Here is a 19,241-nt window from a genome sequence, read left to right on the forward strand (position 1 = left end):
CACAGACCTTGTGGAAGTGGGTGTGGATCTGATTTTGGAAATGATCATAAGCAAAACAGAAAAACATGGTGAGCATCAAGAGGGATGTATAGAAGTGTAATGGCTACATCATAGTTTAATTATTATTCCCTTTTAAATAATACTTAATAGTATTTACAGTATGTAATTTTTTTAACACGAAGAAAGGTGTTCGATGACATTTCAGTTTTTGTTGTGGTGTCAAATTTCTGTTGAAAATGTGGAATTGTATTATCTGGTTAATTCACTTTGAAGTTTAATCTTCTATCTAGTGTTTATGGTTTTCAGTCTTGAGATCACATCGCGGCATTTCACGAGTGGTGTGTTCAACAATCAAACGTGACTTAACTGTGTATCAGATTTGGCTTTGGAAATTGTGATGTCTCTGAAGTCAGTGTTCATCTGTTTAATATGATTTTAATATTTAATATTTCAATGCTGTTTCGCTCAGAAATACACCACAATATGGAAGTAAAGTTGGTCACAACGTCCATTTCGTGCCTAATATTATGTGGTGAAACCCTCAAGAGACATTTTTAAAACACAACGTCTTTATGCGGTCTAATTTTGCTGTATTTGGTGGTGACTTAATGTGAGAGATATTCTACATGTCGCAACATGGAGTTTTGGAGAACAACGTTTTTATATCTGATCAACATCAAGTTTTTCACTGAGGTAAAAATTGAGACAACAGATGTTTGCAGATGGTCAGCAATAGGCCGGGGTCTTTAATTAAATGTACGTCAGATGTTCAAGTTCAGTCGTATTTTTGCTTTTATTTGGCCTTGTGTAGTAGATTGTGTAAGTGTATCTACTTTTAATTTATATGGACTTGAGCCAGTGATTAATCCTCAGATCTGTATCTTGTCCTCTGTGTCTGTAGATGGAGAAGTTTATGCCTGGGGTCACAATGGCTACAGTCAGCTGGGCAACGGCACCACCAACCACGGCCTGACTCCTGCCCTGGTTTCCACCAACCTCATCGGCAAGAGAGTGACCGAGGTGGCCTGCGGCTCCCACCACACCATAGCCCTCACCAACGACGGAGAGGTAAAAAAAAAGAGATGTTATCAAACAAAAATGAGGAAATGGATCTTAAGACAGATTAGATTGGGACTTTTAATAACAAACCAAAGTGCTTTACACAGGAGAAAAAAAACTGGCATTCTTATAATACCTAGCATATTAGGGCTGCACGGTATTGTAAAAAACTGACATGTTGATGTTTAGATTTTCTGCGATTATATGTTGTGATATGAAAGCGATTTCACCAGATGGCTTGAATAGCTCTATTTGGATAAATGAATCATTCTAGAATGATTGGGTAGATTTTGTAGGGGAGTGCATAGAAAATAATAAACAAATTACAAATTTACAAATGACAAATTAGGTACCGTATTTTCGCATCAGTCAAAAATGCGTCATGAAGAGGAAAAAAACATATATAACATATATGGACTATAAGTCGCATTTATTTAGAAATGTATTTCACAAAATCCAAGACCAAGAACAAACATTTAATCTGGAAAGGCAAGTTATTCAACTACACAAAAGCACACAGAACAACAGGCTGACTATGTGTCTGGTATGTTAACGTAACACATTAACAGTTATTCAGCGACACAATAGCATAAAGAGCATATACCTGGGAGGCTGAATAGGCTAAATTGACAAAATCCAGCGAGTCCAAGCAAGTTACCGGTAAGCAAGTTCACCAAGCTCCCGATCTCATTCCACAACACTGAATAATCCATTGAAATCTTCATCCTTGGTGTCGATTCTGAACAACTTCCAACTAGTGCGCCCTCTCGCGGGTGTAGACGGTAATGTTTTCTCTTGGTTCGTCTCAGTCAGTATGAATTAATTTTGATATATAAGTCGCACCTGACTATAAGTCGCAGGACCAGCCAAACTATTTAAAAAAAAAAGTGAGCCTTATAGTCCGGAAAATACGGTAAATACAATAGAACAAAGATCTAGGTAAGTTTTCAAGTAAGTCTTCAGTGTTCAGGTACAGAAATCGAATCATATGTAAAATAACACAGCATAGTCTTCAGCATATACGTGAAATAAAATGAATCTTTGTTAAAGCTGCAAAAAATATTTTTTCTTTGTATTTTGTTGTTAAGGAATCTTAGGCTGCTGTCACTTTAAGGCCGAATGCACGGATCCAATATAATGATAGGCATCGCTTTTCTTTCTCAATGGTTTACGACTGTGTTTATGAGGATACTCACCAATATTTGTGTCCGTTCAAGCACAAATAGACATGGAAGAGAGCAGAATTAGGTGCGAGGTCCGAAATGACTTTTCTTTCGTGACTTCTTGCGCTCGAATGGTTTAAAACCGCTTGAATGTTTAAACTGACAGGACCTAAAACACGTGCAAATGATAAACTTTCTCTCTATATGGATCAATACAATACCCATACTTGACATTAGTCTGAGAAGTGACATACTGTAATCTGGTGATTGTCTGTGTTGGTTGGCATCTTTCAGTGCAGTGTGGTCTTTTTTTTTTTTCACTTCAGTTTTTTTATATAATGTGAAAAATGGAAAAACAAAGTTACAAAAATGTAAGTTAGTAAAAAACGTGCATTTTGCTTGAGTATATCTAACTTTAGAAATAGGCATACAGATATGAAAATTACTGTAAATTGGTGAGTAAACCTGTCTGCACTCAGTTAACATGATTACAAAGTAATGATCAATGATCGTGCATTTCCAAAGAAACATTTTCCCTTGGAGATACAGATTTCCCAACAAAATCTTGGACGCTGTTCTTGAAAATGACTAGCTGGAAAAAAGACATTAAGGATGTTTCCATGGTACTGGACATTCATCATAACACATTGAAGTATTTGTTTATAAAGACAGAGCAGGTGTGCATCTGAGTGTCTCCGCATGAAGCCGTATTTGGGAACGCTTCAGGCGTTTCTGAAGGAGTGGCAGTCGTCTAACAGCACAGAGATGGGATAAAACGGCACGAGATAACAATAACATACACTGTTCACGTATCTGCCTTTTTTTGCAAGGTTGACAATTAAAGCATGTCTCTAACGTTGTGTTTTGTGCTATTGTTTTTATAAAGTATCCGTCAAAATAACTAAAATCGAATGCAATATGGCTTAGTGCCTTTTTTAAATGGCAAAAGTTTGTGATTTTATGAAATAATTATGCCTCAAATTATTATTTGCAATTTTCTGATCCATTTCATGTCCTCTCTTGTGCACAGGTGTTTGCCTGGGGCTACAACAACTCTGGGCAGGTGGGCTCGGGATCCACGGCCAACCAGCCCACCCCACGCAGGGTCAGCAGCTGCCTGCAGAACAAGGTGGTGGTCAACATCGCCTGCGGACAGCTCTGCTCCATGGCCGTCCTGGACAATGGAGAGGTGAGATTAATAACACGAGTTTAATCTATACCCACACATGACAATCGATTGAAAAAAAAATCTAATAAATTCAATAATATTTATTCACAATCAGTATTGGGTGTAACGTTTTACATGTGACACGATAAACGTAATCAGATTACTTTAAAGCTGCAGTCCGTAACTTTTTTGGGTTAAAAATTATCCAAAATAAATGTTTGAGCAAGTACATCACCAGCCAGTGTTCAAAACTCTCTGCTTGCCTTAGCTCGATTCAAAACGGTAAGCTTGTAATAATGTTTTTAATTCCAGTGGTACTGGTGGATTTCCGCTGGAAATTCGAGCATGTCTTTGCGTCATTACGTCACATCTGTACACATAAAGGAGGAGTCTCGGCTAGTGTTACATCACATCTGTACACATAGAGGAGGAGTCTCGGCTAGTGTTACATCACATCTGTACACATAAAGGAGGAGTCTCGGCTAGTGTTACGTCACATCTGTACACATAGAGGAGTCTGGGCTAGTGTTACGTCACATCTGTACACGTAGAGGAGTCTGGGCTAGTGTTACGTCACATCTGTACACGTAAAGGAGGAGTCTGGGCTAGTGTTACGTCACATCTGTACACATAAAGGAGGAGTCTGGGCTAGTGTTACGTCACATCTGTACACATAAAGGAGGAGTCTCGGCTAGTGTTACGTCACATCTGTACACATAGAGGAGGAGTCTGGGCTAGTGTTACGTCACATCTGTACACATAGAGGAGTCTGGGCTAGTGTTACGTCACATCTGTACACGTAAAGGAGGAGTCTGGGCTAGTGTTACGTCACATCTGTACACAAAGGAGGAGTCTGGGCTAGTGTTACGTCACATCTGTACACATAGAGGAGGAGTCTCGGCTAGTGTTACGTCACATCTGTACACATAGAGGAGGAGTCTGGGCTAGTGTTACGTCACATCTGTACACATAAAGGAGGAGTCTCGGCTAGTGTTACGTCACATCTGTACACATAGAGGAGGAGTCTGGGCTAGTGTTACGTCACATCTGTACACATAAAGGAGGAGTCTCGGCTAGTGTTACGTCACATCTGTACACATAGAGGAGGAGTCTCGGCTAGTATTACGTCACATCTGTACACATAGAGGAGTCTCGGCTAGTATTACGTCACATCTGTACACATAAAGGAGGAGTCTCGGCTAGTATTACGTCACATCTGTACACATAGAGGAGGAGTCTCGGCTAGTGTTACGTCACATCTGTACACATAAAGGAGGAGTCTGGGCTAGTGTTACGTCACATCTGTACACATAATGGAGGAGTCTCGGCTAGTGTTACGTCACATCTGTACACGTAAAGGAGGAGTCTGGGCTAGTATTACGTCACATCTGTACACATAAAGGAGTCTCGGCTAGTGTTACGTCACATCTGTACACATAGAGGAGGAGTCTCGGCTAGTGTTACGTCACATCTGTACACATAAAGGAGGAGTCTCGGCTAGTATTACGTCACATCTGTACACATAGAGGAGGAGTCTCGGCTAGTGTTACGTCACATCTGTACACATAGAGGAGTCTCGGCTAGTATTACGTCACATCTGTACACATAAAGGAGGAGTCTGGGCTAGTGTTACGTCACATCTGTACACATAAAGGAGAAGTCTGGGCTAGTGTTACGTCACATCTGTACACATAAAGGAGGAGTCTGGGCTAGTGTTACGTCACATCTGTACACATAAAGGAGGAGTCTGGGCTAGTGTTACGTCACATCTGTACACATAAAGGAGGAGTCTCGGCTAGTGTTACGTCACATCTGTACACATAGAGGAGGAGTCTCGGCTAGTATTACGTCACATCTGTACACATAGAGGAGTCTCGGCTAGTATTACGTCACATCTGTACACATAAAGGAGGAGTCTCGGCTAGTATTACGTCACATCTGTACACAGAGGAGGAGTCTCGGCTAGTGTTACGTCACATCTGTACACATAAAGGAGGAGTCTGGGCTAGTGTTACGTCACATCTGTACACATAGAGGAGGAGTCTCGGCTAGTGTTACGTCACATCTGTACACATAAAGGAGGAGTCTGGGCTAGTGTTACGTCACATCTGTACACATAAAGGAGGAGTCTGGGCTAGTATTACGTCACATCTGTACACATAAAGGTGTCTCGGCTAGTGTTGCGTCACATCTGTACACATAAAGGAGGAGTCTCGGCTAGTGTTACGTCACATCTGTACACGTAAAGGAGGAGTCTGGGCTAGTATTACGTCACATCTGTACACATAAAGGAGTCTCGGCTAGTGTTACGTCACATCTGTACACATAGAGGAGGAGTCTCGGCTAGTGTTACGTCACATCTGTACACGTAAAGGAGGAGTCTGGGCTAGTGTTACGTCACATCTGTACACATAAAGGAGGAGTCTGGGCTAGTGTTACGTCACATCTGTACACATAGAGGAGGAGTCTCGGCTAGTGTTACGTCACATCTGTACACGTAAAGGAGGAGTCTGGGCTAGTATTGCGTCACATCTGTACACATAGAGGAGGAGTCTCGGCTAGTATTACGTCACATCTGTACACGTAAAGGAGGAGTCTGGGCTAGTGTTACGTCACATCTGTATACGTAAAGGAGGAGTCTGGGCTAGTGTTACGTCACATCTGTACACATAGAGGAGTCGTCTCGGCTAGTGTTACGTCACATCTGTACACATAAAGGAGGAGTCTCGGCTAGTGTTACGTCACATCTGTACACATAAAGGAGGAGTCTCGGCTAGTATTACGTCACATCTGTACACATAAAGGAGTCTCGGCTAGTATTACGTCACATCTGTACACATAAAGGAGGAGTCTCGGCTAGTATTACGTCACATCTGTACTGATAAAGGAGGAGTCTCGGCTAGTATTACGTCACATCTGTACACATAGAGGAGGAGTCTCGGCTAGTGTTACGTCACATCTGTACACATAAAGGAGGAGTCTCGGCTAGTATTACGTCACATCTGTACACATAAAGGAGTCTCGGCTAGTATTACGTCACATCTGTACACATAAAGGAGGAGTCTCGGCTAGTATTACGTCACATCTGTACACATAAAGGAGGAGTCTCGGCTAGTATTACGTCACATCTGCACACGTAAAGGAGGAGTCTGGGCTAGTATTACGTCACATCTGTACACGTAAAGGAGGAGTCTGGGCTAGTGTTACGTCACATCTGTACACGTAAAGGAGGAGTCTCGGCTAGTGTTACGTCACATCTGTACACGTAAAGGAGGAGTCTGGGCTAGTGTTACGTCACATCTGTACACATAGAGGAGTCGTCTCGGCTAGTGTTACGTCACATCTGTACACATAAAGGAGGAGTCTCGGCTAGTGTTACGTCACATCTGTACACATAAAGGAGGAGTCTCGGCTAGTATTACGTCACATCTGTACACATAAAGGAGTCTCGGCTAGTATTACGTCACATCTGTACACATAAAGGAGGAGTCTCGGCTAGTATTACGTCACATCTGTACTGATAAAGGAGGAGTCTCGGCTAGTATTACGTCACATCTGTACACATAGAGGAGGAGTCTCGGCTAGTATTGCGTCACATCTGTACACATAGAGGAGGAGTCTCGGCTAGTATTACGTCACATCTGTACACATAAAGGAGGAGTCTCGGCTAGTATTACGTCACATCTGTACACATAGAGGAGGAGTCTCGGCTAGTATTGCGTCACATCTGTACACATAAAGGAGGAGTCTGGGCTAGTGTTACGTCACATCTGTACACATAAAGGAGGAGTCTCGGCTAGTATTACGTCACATCTGTACACATAAAGGAGGAGTCTCGGCTAGTATTACGTCACATCTGTACACATAGAGGAGGAGTCTCGGCTAGTATTGCGTCACATCTGTACACATAGAGGAGGAGTCTCGGCTAGTATTACGTCACATCTGTACACATAGAGGAGTCTCGGCTAGTATTACGTCACATCTGTACACATAGAGGAGGAGTCTCGGCTAGTATTGCGTCACATCTGTACACATAAAGGAGGAGTCTGGGCTAGTGTTACGTCACATCTGTACACATAAAGGAGGAGTCTCGCCTAGTATTATGTCACATCTGTACACGTAAAGGAGGAGTCTCGGCTAGTATTACGTCACATCTGTACACATAAAGGAGGAGTCTCGGCTAGTATTGCGTCACATCTGTACACATAAAGGAGGAGTCTCGGCTAGTATTGCGTCACATCTGTACACATAGAGGAGGAGTCTCGGCTAGTATTACGTCACATCTGTACACATAAAGGAGGAGTCTGGGCTAGTGTTACGTCACATCTGTACACATAAAGGAGGAGTCTCGGCTAGTATTGCGTCACATCTGTACACATAAAGGAGGAGTCTCGGCTAGTATTGCGTCACATCTGTACACATAAAGGAGGAGTCTCGGCTAGTATTACGTCACATCTGTACACATAGAGGAGGAGTCTCGGCTAGTATTGCGTCACATCTGTACACATAAAGGAGGAGTCTGGGCTAGTGTTACGTCACATCTGTACACATAGAGGAGTCTGGGCTAGTATTACGTCACATCTGTACACATAAAGGAGGAGTCTCGGCTAGTATTGCGTCACATCTGTACACATAGAGGAGGAGTCTCGGCTAGTATTACGTCACATCTGTACACATAGAGGAGTCTCGGCTAGTATTACGTCACATCTGTACACATAGAGGAGGAGTCTCGGCTAGTGTTACGTCACATCTGTACACGTAAAGGAGGAGTCTGGGCTAGTGTTACGTCACATCTGTACACATAAAGGAGGAGTCTCGGCTAGTGTTACGTCACATCTGTACACATAGAGGAGGAGTCTCGGCTAGTGTTACGTCACATCTGTACACGTAAAGGAGGAGTCTGGGCTAGTGTTACGTCACATCTGTACACATAAAGGAGGAGTCTGGGCTAGTGTTACGTCACATCTGTACACATAGAGGAGGAGTCTCGGCTAGTATTGCGTCACATCTGTACACATAGAGGAGGAGTCTCGGCTAGTGTTACGTCACATCTGTACACATAAAGGAGGAGTCTGGGCTAGTGTTACGTCACATCTGTACACATAAAGGAGGAGTCTCGGCTAGTATTACGTCACATCTGTACACATAGAGGAGGAGTCTCGGCTAGTGTTACGTCACATCTGTACACGTAAAGGAGGAGTCTGGGCTAGTGTTACGTCACATCTGTACACATAGAGGAGGAGTCTCGGCTAGTATTGCGTCACATCTGTACACATAAAGGAGGAGTCTGGGCTAGTGTTACGTCACATCTGTACACATAGAGGAGGAGTCTCGGCTAGTGTTACGTCACATCTGTACACGTAAAGGAGGAGTCTGGGCTAGTGTTACGTCACATCTGTACACATAAAGGAGGAGTCTGGGCTAGTGTTACGTCACATCTGTACACATAGAGGAGGAGTCTCGGCTAGTATTGCGTCACATCTGTACACATAAAGGAGGAGTCTGGGCTAGTGTTACGTCACATCTGTACACATAGAGGAGGAGTCTCGGCTAGTATTGCGTCACATCTGTACACATAAAGGAGGAGTCTGGGCTAGTGTTACGTCACATCTGTACACATAGAGGAGGAGTCTCGGCTAGTATTGCGTCACATCTGTACACATAAAGGAGGAGTCTGGGCTAGTGTTACGTCACATCTGTACACATAGAGGAGGAGTCTCGGCTAGTGTTACGTCACATCTGTACACGTAAAGGAGGAGTCTGGGCTAGTGTGTCAGAACAAAAGTGGATGTTACTTACTTGTTCAGATTACATTTTCCGATGAAAATTATTATGTTGGTCATACTTCCAAAAAGTATAATCTGTGATTCTGAATGCCAGTATCCACACCGGCGCGGTGACTTACAGCCGCACATTCTCCTCAAAACATTGGATTCATCCGCGCTGTGCTGTGTCAAGGCACAACTCACGTGAAGTTGATAATTCCACGAATAACTGCAATTGCAGTTTTCAAACAGAGATGGCGACAAAGAGGAAAAACTACGGACTGCAGCTTTAAGTAACAAGTAAAGTAACGCATTACTGTAAAACAAATTTACAACAAAATATCTGAGATAGTTTTACAAATAAGTTATGCAAGTTACTTTTTCCCATGTATTGACTGACAGCTCTCCTGTCCCCATGTTGAGAGAAATCGTGAGTAAGTGCAGAGGCGTTGTGCGCTGTGTGTGAACATCATGATTATTGCAGTTCTAGACTAAATGTGAACATGCATTTACTCATCACACTTGCACAAAAACACATTTAGTATTCCTCATAATGAATTAAAACAGTCAAACGCAAACTCAGAATATCACTCAAACCTGCAATAATTAAATATGTCAAATAACACAAATAGTCTTTAATCTCATTTTATTAACCAATGTCTCTGCTGTTGACCTTTGATCCAATACTATTACATGTTTGTTTTTTGTGTGGATATTTTACAGTGAAGCACTGAGCTTGAATTGAGATGCAGATGAAATTAACTGTCATTAACAACTGTAACGTGTAAAAACAACATTTTATAGGGAAAAAGTAAATATTCTACTCTTTATTAAATGTACCATTGTTCTTCTATACTATAGCTTCATACTGAAGTGACCAATAGCTTCAGTGATGATAAAAGGAGAGCTCTTTACTTGCTTTCTATGTAATTCAGTCACAATGTGAAGATTTTTTTTTTTATGAGAGTGTGACTAAACTTTTTCTCGATATATTAGATTAGAGAGTGGATATGGCTAAGTCAATAAGTGCTTCTCTGCTGCCATCTACTGGTTATCATGGTCATTTCATGCATTTTAAAATAAATAAATAAATAAGTGTTTGTTTGCTATGAAGTTTTTCTTACAAATCGCATTTAAAAAAACATTCAAATTGGATAATAATTTGAGATTTGAAATGCTGGAAAAAGTGTGAAGCACTTGAAAGCCCTTGAAAAGTGCTTGAATTTCACTCTCATAAGGTTGCCCTTCGATGAATAATGTAAAACAACATTTGACTATTTCTGCCACAATATCATGGTTAAGGTTAGCGTTGCTACATTAAAGGTGCGTTCACGCCATGTGGTAATTGCTTTTTTGAGTTTTGAGAGCTCCTACTTTGTACTAGCCTAGATGCTAGCCGAACTTAGCCCTGCCCACAACATTTGAGGTCGGGAACGGGAAGGTCGGTCTGGACTTGATCCGTTGTGGAGCAACTATGCTCAAACCAGAGCTCTTTGGACCAATCAGATTGTCAGGGCGGGCTTTATACGATGATGGACAGATGATCAACAGTAACGTATTCATCCACGTCACCAAAGAGCGCTTGGTTTGAATTCGTTTACAACAAAGATGGCTGCCGCTGGAGAATTGAGATGTGTAGATTCCGCCTGTTATAGAAGATATCGACAGCGCATTCATTTTTAAAGAGGAACAGAGAACCGCGATCAAAGCATTCAACATGCGTCACTTACTGCTTTGCTCTGATTGGTTGTAGGTCTATCCAATTGAGTGCGGAGGCATTTTCTTTCCTGGTTCAGTTGAAACACACCCCATAATCACAGCCCAATGGAGCAGTATCAGACTCACATTCTGACTATGATGACGTCAGGCTAACTTTGTACCATGTGACCGCTGTACGACCTGACCACTGTATATTCATTTTGGCATTGATAGCGGTACTATAGAAACGCATAATTCAGAACAGCTCAGAATATAAACATCAAGTGTTGTTAGACATGGCGTGAATGCAGCATAAATCCATGGTGAATGTTGGTGATTTGTGGACTGAAACGTCTGAAGACTGAAGCCTTCTATAATTTGTTTGTTCATTGCACTTTAAATAAAGAATGAATAAAAAAAGTTGAATTCTACTCACTAGATCTCACAGCGATGATATTAATACTGCAGCAAATAAACAGTCCACGCTGTGATGAACTCGAAGTAGCGCAGTTTCGTTCCATTTACATTTTACATTTATTCATTTAGCTGACGCTTTTATCCAAAGCGACTTACAATTGCTATATATGTCAGAGGTCGCACGCCTCTGGAGCAACTAGGGGTTAAGTGTCTTGCTCAGGGACACATTAGTGTCTCACAGTGGATTCGAACCCAGGTCTCTCACACCAAAGGCATGTGTCTTATCCATTGCGCCATCACCACCCCTTTCCACTTTCGTTTGCCTTTTGATGTTTCTCACATGCAGCAGAAATGGCAGATCTTATCAGTTCGGCAACGTGGTGGTGGCATCAGCGCGACCTCAAACAGTTTGTCGCACCGGCTGGAAAAAAGATCACAAAATGTGATCATTTGGCCGCAGTCTGGAGCCCTGTCAACTATACAAATAAGCAAATCATCACATTTGTGTTGAATTTTTATTGCTGAAGTAAGAGTGTTGGACTTTCTTCTCCTCTTCTTCTGGGATCCAGAAGGGCAGCACAGCTTGAAAGGCTGGTTTGAGCTACAACCCCATTTCCAGAAAAGTTGGGACATTTTATAAAATGCAATAATCAAGAATCTCTTTATTTAACTGACAAAAGTACCAGAAAAAAAATCCACTGTTTTCACTGATCAACGTAATTGTACTTTGTAGATATAAACATATTTTGATTTTGATGGCTGCTATACACACTTCATGAAAGTTGGGACAGAGGCAAAATAAAAATGGAAAGATTATAGCATACCCAAGTTAAACTCTTTTGAAACGGTCCACAATGAGCAGATGAACTGGTCATAGGTGAGGGTTTTTTCATGTTTGGGTGTAAAAGGAGTACACCACCAAAAACAAGCAAAGATGGGTCATGGCTCACCGCTTTGTGCCAAATCTCTCGAGAGAACTGTCAAACAATTCTGATTTATTAATTTATCAATGCAAGATAGCAGACAATTGTGATCTTTCACCATCTACCATAATAATGTGAAAAGATTCAGGGAATCCAGAGACATCTCAGTCTGTGTTGGGCAAGGCAGGAGCCCTCAGACGACATTACACGAGAAACCATCATGCTACCGTGTTAAATATAGGCTCAGGAGTACTTTGGAAAACCATTGTCACTAAACAATGATTGTTGTTTGTATTGCATTAGACAAAATGTCCCAACTTTCTAAAAATGGGGTTGAACTGTACAAGCGTGAATTTGCATTTCCTTCAGCCTAAGGCTCATTCATTTCACTTTTGGTGTGAAAGGGCCTGGAGATTTGCCAAAAATAGAGCATTTTTCTTTTTAAGAAACAAAACAAGCAAGCCCAACCCAGGCGAGAAAAAGTAACGTAACCCATTACTTTCCATAAGGCGTAACCAACACAATCAGTTACTTTTTTTTTTAGAGAGAAACTCAATTTTGTAACGCATTACTTATTTAAAGTAACTTAACCTAACACTGTTCACAAGTAATAACATGTATTACTATTTGGTGGATTAGCAACCACATAAAGAGAAGACAATTCCTTATTATGGAATTTAGGCATGTGTCATGGGGCATGAATAAATGTTTTATCTGTTTTTTATAACTAATTGCACTAAGTACTGTGAGCATGCAGTCGGGACATGTTGGCATGCTGTCTGGACAGGATATTGAGTTCAGTTACTCAGTTTTATTATTGTTGCAAACTGTGATTGTAACTGTCTTGGCTGTCAGCCAGAAGGTTCATTTTTGTGCCTAATTATTTCTCAAAGCACAAATACCAGGAGAAACCGTGAGAACTGTAAGTAGTTAGAGCCTTTTTAGATGTACACACATTTTGAGTTGTATGGAGGCGGTGAGTTTTTAAAACTCACTTTGCGGTTCTTCTCAATGATACTTTTCTCACACCCAATGTGGAGAGTTTTTCTTGTTAGAAAGTTTGACTTTTTCATGTTTTCGTAGTAAAATGATAATTGCAGTTGGTTGTCTGTTGTTGCTGTGCATTACATGCTGTTTAACTCGAGGCTCTGTGTCGACAGACGTATGGCTGGGGTTATAACTGCAATGGGCAGCTCGGTTTGGGCAACAATGGCAACCAGCAAACCCCCTGCCGGATCGCTGCCTTACAGGGAATCAACATCGTACAGGTGACTAACAAAGACTTCTGGGTACTAACCAGTGGGATATGGCGGCTTTCGTGAGGAAAACTTAGGGAACAGCTTTTACTTTGCAATGATCAAGGGAAAAAATGGTATAACCAATTATATTCTTGGCTAATAATAACATGCATTTCAAGTTTCTCAGTTTTATGCATATTTAATTTTTTGCATTGATTCAAAATAATAACTAATAATATAGTAAAATACAGTGTTGTTTTAGTATTATTTATTTGATATTATAGTATTTATTAATATTTTGATTTGGCTTTTGTTTTTGAGATTTTCTGTTATCGTTTTAACTAGTTTCTTTTTTTTATGTGTCTATTTAGCTTTAATTTATATTTAATTCCGTTTTAGTTTTTTAATTAATTGTAGTTCTTAAGTACAACTTAAACTGATTTGACTTCAATTAGATGCCAAGGCAACATTATCATTTTCAATTAAGTTTTTTAGGTGCTAAAAAATAAGTTAATTAATAATAAAAAAAATAATATATATATATATATATATATATATAGTTCTAAAAAAAATATATTATTTATATTTTATTTCAGCTTTGTTTCTATTAACGAATTTTAATAATTTTAGTTAAAGGGACAATAAGTATCTTTTTAGGTATTTTTTTTATCTAAAATCAATATTTTTATTCATATATATGTCCTCAATGGTGTACAAATACCTTGGCCAATTATCTGACTTATCCTTATAAATGAAGAATTTATTATCTTTACATACATGGGACGGGTAGGTCCACGGAGGCTTCCATGTAGTTCCGCCATCTTGCAAAACTATAATAGCAGAGAGGGACAAAAAGTACTAAGCCAACGCGTTTCCACAGCGCGTTTTCGTTCAGAGCCAGCCAGTCACGTGACGTGACTGAAACCAGCAGAAGCGCAGGTGCAGAGCAGTGAGAGGCGCTTGAAACTGCACCGGCAAGTTTAAAAGTCTGGATTGCATTGTTATTATGGACCATATGCCGCGCCACAAGAGAAGAAAACATCGTCGTCAAAAATAGAACGTAAAATGCGTGGGATTTCCCGCTTTCTGGTCAATGTTTCCCTGCCTCTGCTTAATTATTTTTATCCCCGGTGGGGATAAATTTATCCTCCCCTCAAAGTGATCATAGTGCTAACAGACGGATCACAAAACTTATCACGGATCCGTGGTTTGATTAAAGTCAGTTTTATTTTAAAATGATTACTCACTCACTCTTGAGCGTCTGGCGCGAGTGATTTCAATGTAAAGACGCGTTAATGCGCGTCTAGAGGTCCTGTGGCGCGGTGTTTAGTGCGGCGCGGTAGACGCGAGCCTCATTCTACTCCAGTTTGCGCGAATGAGGCGAATTGCTATCACAGATAATGTCTTTTCTATCATTTCACTGTAGCTCAGCATCGTGATGTAAAGTTAACGTTATTGCATGATCACAGTTCATATGTGTGGGGAAAGATAAGCTATTAGAGTAAAAATATTGCGTTAGGCTACTTCAGTTAATAAGAAAAAAGATTTTACAATTCCTGCACATGCAGTGAAGTTCATGTTCTCATGATTTATTTTTATGAATAACAATGTTTTAAAACACCCCAACCCCCCTGTTTTTTTTTCACAAATCGCACCCTGGGCATAACTACAATATTTCATGTTTTTCACAGTCAGTAATTCATACTGTAACATTCGTTTGTTTGTTGTCATGTTGCAGTTTGTTTGAAATAACACACCCATTCACCTGAAGGAAAACTCTACGAAGTGCTATTAGAAGACATCCTGTCTAAGCTTTTTGGTACATATCGCCTACCGTAGATGCAACGCGCATTTGAAAAAGCGAGGCGCTGGAGAGCAAAATTAGTTTGGATGCAAAATACAAATTCACCACTAGATGGGAGTAATTCCTACTTAGTGTCCCTATAAGAGTAACAACAATGGTAAACATTTTTTTTTCTTATTTTATAATAGTGACAGATTTATACATTCTTTTGTATTTTGTAATGTTCTGATTTATTGTTGTTCTCTCAGTTATTTTGTAATCCATATTTATTTGAGTAGGTCTTGTTATCAGGAAATCACTCCTGGTTTTAAGACAAATAATTTTCTGTGCACGACCTTTAAATGATCCCCAGACGAGCAAAAGGAAATAGAATTATAAAAAAATATAAGACAAAAAAACCCCCTAAATGATACAATTGTTCATTGTTCAAACTGTTTTTGGTATATGGTCATGTCAGTCCTCAGTACTTTGGAACGGTATGCGACCGCCCTGTTCAACCACACGAATAGCCAAAAACCACTCGCATTAATCTCAGTGTTATTGTAAACATTCAGCTGTCATCATCTAGATAAATAAGGTGCTTCTATTAGCCCTGATCGGTCTTCTCTCCACAGGTGGCTTGTGGATACGCACACACATTGGCTCTGACAGACGAGGGATTTGTTTACTCTTGGGGTGCGAACTCCTACGGGCAGCTGGGTACGGGCAACAAGAGCAACCAGGCTGTGCCCACCCTCATCAACATGGACAAGGAGAGGTGAGATCCACATCGCGGCTTCCCACCTGACTGATTTCACAGAGACGGTTGATCTGCTGGAAATCATTTACCTGTCATCCTCTGTGCAGTTGAATGCACCTGGGTGACAGTTTGGACATATTGCTATTCAAACCCATGTCATGTATTTCCTTAACATTTAACAGACACAATCCAATTAGTGAGAAAAGTATGTCACAGTGAAGTATGTGTGGTTCATAAAGCTAGGAACGGTTAAGGAAGCACTTCAACAGGAACTGTGGGCGTCCACTCAAGAATTGTGGGAAACTGAGAGAGTCCTTCTCACACAGTTGGGATTTAATAGCAAAAGTCTGTCTGTTTAGTTAACAATTTATACTTGAACTCGGCTTAAAACACTAAAGATCAGTTTGTTTCTCCACTTTTTGATTCTTGAGACAAGGCGGCACAGCACATGGCTTACAATTTTACTGTGCTTGTCATTTGAAAATATATCAACATATACGTTTTAAAAATAATCATATGATTTATTTGATTCAAATTGACAGTATATGACTGTGTATAACATAATAGCCCTAAAACCAACTGTCCTCGGACCATTATGCAGTTCTTCACATAGATTAATGTACATATTAAACTTAAAATAAACAGAAAATATGTGTCAGATAAACATTACACACAAATATTAAGCAGCACAACAGTTTCCAACAATGATAATAATCAGAAATGTGTCTTGAGCATCAAACCATCATATTAAAATGATTTCTGAAGGATCACGTGACACTGAAGACTGGAGTAATGATGCTGAAAATCACAGGAATAAATTACATTTCAAAATTATTTCAAACTTTATTTTTGATCAAATAAATGTGCGTGAGAGAATATGTTTAGAATAATCCAAAAAATAGTTCCTCTGTAAATAAACCTTTTCTGTAGTTTCCAGTACTCAAGATTCTGTTTTTGGATAATGTGTCAATAACATAAAGAATGAATTACTGTATGTGTTTTTTATATATATATATATTTCCTAATTATTTTACCGTTTACCATTCAAAATGTCTTTTATCTTCTGTATGAAACGTATGAAGAAGCTTTTAGTGATATAACCGCAGCATCTGTGTCTCCTGCAGGATGGTGGAGGTCGCCGCGTGTCACACCAGTCACACGTCGGCGGCCAAAACACAGAGCGGTCAGGTGCTGATGTGGGGTCAGTGTCGCGGTCAGGCCGTGGCTTACCCTCACCTCACACACTTCACCAGCACTGACGACGTCTTCGCCTGCTTCGCCACGCCGGCGGTCACCTGGCATCTGCTGTCTGTGGGTAAGAGAGCGTTGCTCCAATATCAGCTTTCTCACTGGATACTAAATCTACTAAAGCTCTTGTTAATGTTCACAGCACAACTGTGTTTTAGTGCTCAATGGTGATCACCCACAAACAGCCTTGGACCAAACCAACCGGCTCTGAGAAGAGCCAGTATTACAGCCTTTTAGCTGGGGTTGTGAGAGTTAATGTCAGGTTAAAAGCTGGCTAATGTTAGCTGACGTTACCTAGTTGGCATCTACCAGCATGCAAAAGCTCCCCACTGTGGAGACTGGCAGGATTCCCATTACTACGGTGCTCTGCACATGACACGCTGTGGAGAAATATAACATGGCCACTGCATAAAAACAAGGGAACGTATTAGAACAGCATTTAAAGACCGTATGTGTGAAAGGGGCTAATGTCAAGTACAAGGAATGGCCCAATAAATCAGCATTGATTGAATTGTAGTAAATATAAGCAGATACACTGAATATGCTGTTATTATTGCATACGGTTTCATAATGAACTACAATACACTCAGGAGCAATTAGTATCTGCCACTATTATAAATAAGTATACATCGCATCTAACAACTATTTAGTGTAAAGAAAATACTGATATTTTCACTTAGTGTAACGAAAATACTTTTTGTTGCTATTTACACTTAAAGGGATGGTTCACTTAAAAATTAAAATTACCGCATGATTTTCTCACCCTCAAGCTATCCTGTATATGACATTCTTCTCTCAGACGAATACAATCGGAGTTATATAAAAAAATGTCCGGGCTCTTCCAAGCTTTATAATGGCAGTGAATGGCCGTTTCTGTTTTGGAGTCCATAAAAGTGCATAAATCCATCATAAAAGTGATCCACACTTTTAGGTTAATAAAGGCCTTCAGAAGTGAAATGATGCGTTTGTGTAAGAAAATATCCATATTTAAAACTTTTTTTTTACTAAAATAACTAGCTTCCGGCAGACGGCCGTACACATCAATTTACGGCGAAAGAGTAACCCCTGACCCGACGCACAACGTATGACGAACGCGGATGCGCAGAGTATAGAGCAAAACAAAACACCAGTCATGGAATAAAAGTCTAAAACGACACTTTTTAAAGAGAAATGTCGGAGGAGCTTGAGTTTGTTTCCCAGCCCTGTTTATTTGAAGCGCGAAAGGCGTCACGACTTGAGCTACTCCTGCATCCTACATAGGATAGAATAGAATAGAATAAATCTTTATTATCCACCGGGGTGGAAATTTTTCTTTGGCTCACCAAACGTACAAGACAGATAAACATACAAACAATGTCTCAAACATAATAAGGAAATATTTCTGGATAAATAGAAAAAAGATACAATGTAAAATATCATAATGAGCATAAATATACTTAAATACATTAAGATGACAGCTCATTTGTTGTTGTCACTTGATTTGATTAAGGATACTAATGGCATTTTTAAAAGTACTTTTAGCCAGAGGCACTCTGAGGCGCGTCCCAGACTTCAGACGTTCAAACTCGCTCGAGAGGGGGCGAGTACTATCTACAGTGATTTCCCTAGCTTTCTTCCTCGTTCTGTCAATGTATATTTGGGTCAGGTGTTTCTGTGGTGTTCCTACTATTTTACTAGCCTTTACATGCGTAAATCGATAATATAATATAACTCCAATTGTATTAGTCTGAGAGAAGAATGTCATATACAGCTGGGATGGCTTGAGGGGGAGTAAATCATGGGCTAATTTTTATTTTTGGGTGAACTATCCCTTTAATGTAAATAACATCTATCGCTATTTACACTTAGTCCAAATAGCTGCTTTTTTTCTTATTATATTTTCTTATTTTTCTTATTATTATTATTTTCAAATAATTCTGCAAACTGTACAGGGAACCCTCTCAGTTGGTACACTATAATATTAGAGGTTAAAATTAACAACAGAACTATATTAATTAACTGCTATTTATTTTTCAGATA

General features: G+C 40.1%; 1 protein-coding gene across 2 annotated transcripts in view; it reads left to right on the forward strand.

Moving 5' to 3' along the window:
* rcbtb2 (regulator of chromosome condensation (RCC1) and BTB (POZ) domain containing protein 2) overlaps positions 1–19,241 on the forward strand; it is a 40,501-nt gene that overhangs the window by 13,084 nt on the left and 8,176 nt on the right. For both annotated transcript variants that reach the window (XM_079610900.1, XM_079610901.1), the window contains exons 4-8: positions 902–1,068; positions 3,253–3,411; positions 13,354–13,461; positions 15,850–15,992; positions 17,099–17,289. In XM_079610900.1, the coding sequence (XP_079467026.1) occupies positions 902–1,068; positions 3,253–3,411; positions 13,354–13,461; positions 15,850–15,992; positions 17,099–17,289 (768 nt within the window). The remainder of the gene's footprint in view (positions 1–901; positions 1,069–3,252; positions 3,412–13,353; positions 13,462–15,849; positions 15,993–17,098; positions 17,290–19,241) is intronic.

Source organism: Phoxinus phoxinus (assembly GCF_949152265.1).
Source record: "Phoxinus phoxinus genome assembly, chromosome: 4".
NCBI classification, from domain to species: Eukaryota; Metazoa; Chordata; class Actinopteri; order Cypriniformes; family Leuciscidae; genus Phoxinus; species Phoxinus phoxinus.